This window comes from Orycteropus afer, unplaced genomic scaffold, assembly GCF_000298275.1.
Source record: "Orycteropus afer afer isolate SDZICR_OR568_19922 unplaced genomic scaffold, OryAfe1.0 scaffold00127, whole genome shotgun sequence".
Taxonomy (NCBI): Eukaryota; Metazoa; Chordata; class Mammalia; order Tubulidentata; family Orycteropodidae; genus Orycteropus; species Orycteropus afer.
The window spans coordinates 5,350,741-5,355,504 of record NW_006921714.1 but is presented as its reverse complement, the minus strand read 5'-3'; the positions used below and the strand labels follow the sequence as shown (position 1 = coordinate 5,355,504).

The 4,764-nt window shown below is 42.9% G+C and overlaps 2 protein-coding genes across 2 annotated transcripts in view; one reads left to right on the top strand and one right to left on the bottom strand.

Moving 5' to 3' along the window:
- Positions 1 to 578, bottom strand: part of UBR7 (ubiquitin protein ligase E3 component n-recognin 7) — a 19,855-nt gene extending 19,277 nt beyond the window's left edge. Inside the window, exon 1 of the mRNA XM_007944508.2 lies at positions 429 to 578. Coding sequence (XP_007942699.1) covers positions 429 to 578 — 150 coding nt within the window. The remainder of the gene's footprint in view (positions 1 to 428) is intronic.
- A 253-nt stretch (positions 579 to 831) lies between these two features.
- Positions 832 to 4,764, top strand: part of GON7 (GON7 subunit of KEOPS complex) — an 11,871-nt gene continuing 7,938 nt past the window's right edge. The window contains exon 1 of the mRNA XM_007944507.1: positions 832 to 1,039. Coding sequence (XP_007942698.1) covers positions 832 to 1,039 — 208 coding nt within the window. The remainder of the gene's footprint in view (positions 1,040 to 4,764) is intronic.

Below are 4,764 nucleotides of genomic sequence, written 5' to 3'. Positions count from 1 at the left end.
AAAAAAAAAAAAAAAAAAAGTTAAAAATATCTAATAGTTCTGTTCCTAATAAATATCCCTGGGATGGGGGGATTAAGAACAAAGATGTCTGGATTTGAAAGGTCACGGGGACGGTTTCCGGAGAAGCAGCCAGGCCACCACGAAGAGGCTGGGGATTAAGGACTGAGCAGCCGTTCCAGGGCCAAGTCTGGAGAACCCCGGACGGTGGACGGAGGGAGACTGAGGGAGGAGCAAGGCTGGACATAGAGTGAGGAAGGGGCCCAGGGAGGATAGAAGGGCAGCTGGGCCTGGAGTGAGAAAGCCTAAGACACACGGCGGCCCCGGACCAGCCCAGGGGAGACGACAGAGGCGCAGGAACTAAGAGTCTGGCCGGGAGGAACAACTGAGCGGGAGCCGGGGGGAAATCGAGGCCCGGGCCGCGCGCCCACCTGCGAATAGGAACACTTCTCCGAGTCGCTGCCGCCCAGCACAGCGCACGCCTCATTCTCCAGCTCCTCGTCCTCCTCAAGCACGTCGACCAAGGATACCACGGGCTCCAGCTCCGACTGCCGACCTGCCGAGCTCTCAGCTCCAGCCATCCTCAACTGTCACCCGCCCCACGGCTCTGCCCCAGCGGAGGCGGGAAAAGTGGCTGCCAGAGGCGTAGCCGGAGGAGGCGGGGCCTGAGTCCCGGGAACCAATCCCCAAAAAGAGAAGGGAAGGAAGGGGGAGGAGCGACTCCGGACAAACGGAAGTCACTCCTCTCCCTTCTCCCGCCCGCGCTCTCTGCGTGTAGTTTCCGCTTCCGGGTGATGTTTTTCTGTGGCGTCCGCTAGAAGCTCGGTGGTCGCCATGGAGCTCTTCGCTGAGTTTGTCTGGCAGGACGGGAAGCGGCAGCAACTACGGGTGTCTTGTGAGGCGCCGGGCGGTGCTGCCCCTTACCAGGGCCTGTTGGTGGGGCTGGCTAAGATGAGACAGAAGGTGGATGAGCTCCTCAGCCCCATGATACAGCGAGAAATGCAGGACCAGATAGCGGCGGCTGCGGAAGAGGCCTTGGACGGTGAGTTCTGAGGCGGTGTTGGAACGGCAGGAGGGCGGAACAGGAGCCCCCAGGGAAATTTTTTGGGGAGCGTATGTGGAGTGGTAGGCTTTGGGAAAGGGAATCCTCTGTGGAAGAAGTATTCCCACTAAAAATTGTTGGATTCAGAGCCATGTGTTACCTGGGCTGTTCCTACTGAAGCATTTTTCACGGCGGATCCCTTTTCATTCCTACGCACTGAAAAAACGTGCTAGACGCCTGCTCTGTACTGGGCTGCCCTCTGGTGAGAAAGTGAAGTGACTGCCCTTGTACTCACAGGCGGGTGAGGGATTGCAGACAAAGAGTGAAAGTATAAACCGTATGCTTTCTGTAATTATTGCGAACCGAGAGAAGCCTTCAGAGAAGACATGACTACTGTTGAGCTGAGGGTTGATGATAAAAAGGCGTTTTATCAAGTGTGAAATGGCTAACATGGTTGGAGGACTGCACGCCGTTGCAAATTCCGAAGGCTGGAACAGATGCCCGTTTAACAACTCTTAACGCTCTGGAACTCTTTGTAGATGGCAGTTGGGAATTAAAAACGAGCAGCTTAGCGGCAGTACCTTTTTTTCCCCTCCTGCATTAACTTATAAAAATCTTGCCTGGAATACAAAGGATACTGGTGACGCAGTGGTTAAGGCATTTGGCTGCTAACCAGAAGGTCGCACTTGGACCCACCAGGCTGTGCAGCTGCAAGATGAGGCAGTCTGCGTCCCTAAAGATTTACAGCCTTGAAAGTCCTATGGGGCAGTTCTATTCTTTCCCGTAGGGTCGCTGTGAGTCGAGCTCGATTCCATGGCAGTGGGTTTGGTTTTTTGTTGCTTTGGCTACACAAAAACAGGTCTATTTTGACGGCCTGAGCTGAAAAACTTAGAACTAAATACTGGAGTCAGGATTTCCTTCCCTGTAGATAGGCTTAAACACTATTTTCCATCTTGTTTACACCTTAATTGTTACAGATAATGTGGAGAAGTTAAATCAGAACATTACACTGAGTTTCATGAGTAAGTTGTTGCTACATATATTAAGAATGTTCTGTTTGGTGGCTCTCTTATCTGTTATCCTTATGACATAAGACATAAGGACAAGAGTATAGCTAGAGCTATTTTTAAAATACCATTGCTTACTGGAAAAATAACTACCACCTATTCAATTGATAGTGCTTCAGTAGTATCTTTGTATAGGAGGATGTGTTTTTATATATTTAATGATCGAGTCCCCATAATGCTTTGGTTTGATTTGCTTTTGTAGAAAAGTGCTAGAGATTAAAACGGTGGACTTTATGTTACATAAATTATATATTTTTTAAAAAAGCAAAATAAAAATTATAACAGCTACTTTAAAGTGATAGAACTCAGCCCTAAAAAGACTAATAACCTTTTTTTTAAAAAAAATTTATGTTGTGATTTGGGTGAAAGTTTACAGAGCAAATTTATTTTCCATTCAGCAGTTCCTAACACATTTTGTTTCCTAACATTGATTACAATCCCAGTAGTGTAACAGCTCTCTTCCCACTTCCTCCCTCTGCTTACCTTTTCCCCGTGTCCTTCTTTCCTATGTATTCCTGCCTTCTGAGCTTGCTTCCTGGCACACTTCTGATCTCCATGGTTTATTTTTCTAAGGAGTGCCCCTCTCTAGTGTAATTGTTCACCTGGTAGGCCTGTTTATCACTTGGCTGAAGAGTAAAGCATGGGAGTAAGTTCAGTTCCATGCCCGAAGGGTGACCAGGGGCCATAGTCTCGGAGGACCTATAACCCATTTTGAAAATAAGCAAAGTATTTGAATAGAGAGTTCTCTAAATAAGACATACAAGTAGCCAATAAGCATAAGAAAAGGTGCTCTATCAGGAAAATGCAAATTAAAATGGCAGCGATTAGTAGTGATGGTTGAAAAACGTAATGGACATATTTTTAATGTTACTCAGCGGTACATGTGGAGATTGTTGAAATGAGGAATGCTTTGTTACCAAAAAAAAAAAAACCAAATAAAAAGAAATTACCACAATTTATAAAATAAGAAGAATTTACCACAATTAAAAAGAAAAAGATCCCACTTTATACCCATAAATATGGCTATAATAAAAAAAGGTGACTGATTAAGGGTAGAGTTGAACAGTTGATTATTATAATTGCTGTCAATAAGTTGTACACCTGCAAAAAAATTGTACAACCAAATATCGTGGGATTTTGTTCCTTGGTTTGGAGGTTTAGGGTCATGGTTTTATGGGACATCACAATTAATTGGCTTAATAACTTATTTAGTGCTTTTGTTCTACTTCCTAGTTGATTGCATAGTACCTGGGGTCATAAAAGCTTACAAGTGGCCATCCAAGTTATAAGTTGGGCTCTGTTCACCTGGAACATCAGAAGGAGAAGGAGATTCAAGAACAGGAGGAGGATATGGAATGGATAGTTAATTGTCTTCATGAACAACTGCCTTCTTTGCCATGAGACCAGAAGAACTGGATGGTGCCCAGCTATCATTACTGAACATTTTGGTCAAAGATTCCATAGAAGAATCCTAATTAAAAGGGGGGAAATGCAGGACTTAATTTCAAATTCTCATGGACTCTAGACTTTCTGGGGCCAGGGAGGGTAGGTGAGCCCCTGAAACTACTGCCTTAAGATAATTAAACAGTAAAACAAAAATATCCCTTGAAATCTTAAAGCCAAATTAGAGTTTAGCTTAACTAGTTTAAAAAATAAAAAAAATCTTGAGTATTGTGCTTTTTGAGAACTATCTACATACGGGTTTCAATTGAAAATAGCAACTGGAAAGATTAGATATGAAGCTGGGGGCGGGCAGTGAGTTTATGTTAATGAGGAGCAACTAAGAAAAGGAGGATGGGAATGGTTGTACAACTTGAAAAATGTAATCTGTCATTAAATTACACATAAACTGTTGAATTGGTCTGTGTTTTGCTGTGTATATTCTCAACAACAATAAAATAAAAATTTAAAGGAAAAAAAGAGGACAATAACAAATGTTTGTGAGGGTGTAGAGAAATTGGAACCTTCATACATTGTTGGTGAAGATGTTAAATGGTGTAGCTGCTTTGGAAAACTGGCTTTTCCTCAAAAAGTTAAACATAGAATTCCCATATGACCCAATAATCCCACTCCTAGGTCTATACCCAAAAGAAATGAAAACATAGTCATATAAAAGCTAATACACAAGTATTCGTAGCAGCATTATTTATAATAGTCAAAAATTGAAAACAGTCCAAATGTCCATCAACTAATGAATGAGTATACAAATGTGGTCTCTCAGTATAATGTGGGATATTCAGCAGTAAAAAGAAATGAAGTACTGATAACATGCTACAACATGGATGAACCTTGAAACATTCTGAGTGAAAGAAGCCAGACATGAAAGATCATATGTGATTCCTTTCATATGAAAAGTCCAGAATAGGCAAATCCACGGAGACAGAAAATAGATTAATGGTTGCCAAGGGCTAGGGTAGGGAATGATGTTGACTGACTGATATTGAATATGGAGTTTCTTACTGGAGTACTTCTAGATAATAGTGATGATTGTACAACCTTGTCAGTGTACTAAAACCACTTCAGAAAGGTGAATGTTGTGATGTGTCAATTTTATCTCCAAATGAAAGTGATACAAAAGAGAGGTTCTGTATTATACACCAAAATTTTTAAAATCTTTTCAAGCATGTATCTTTTGAGTCCGAGATATGCAACATTATT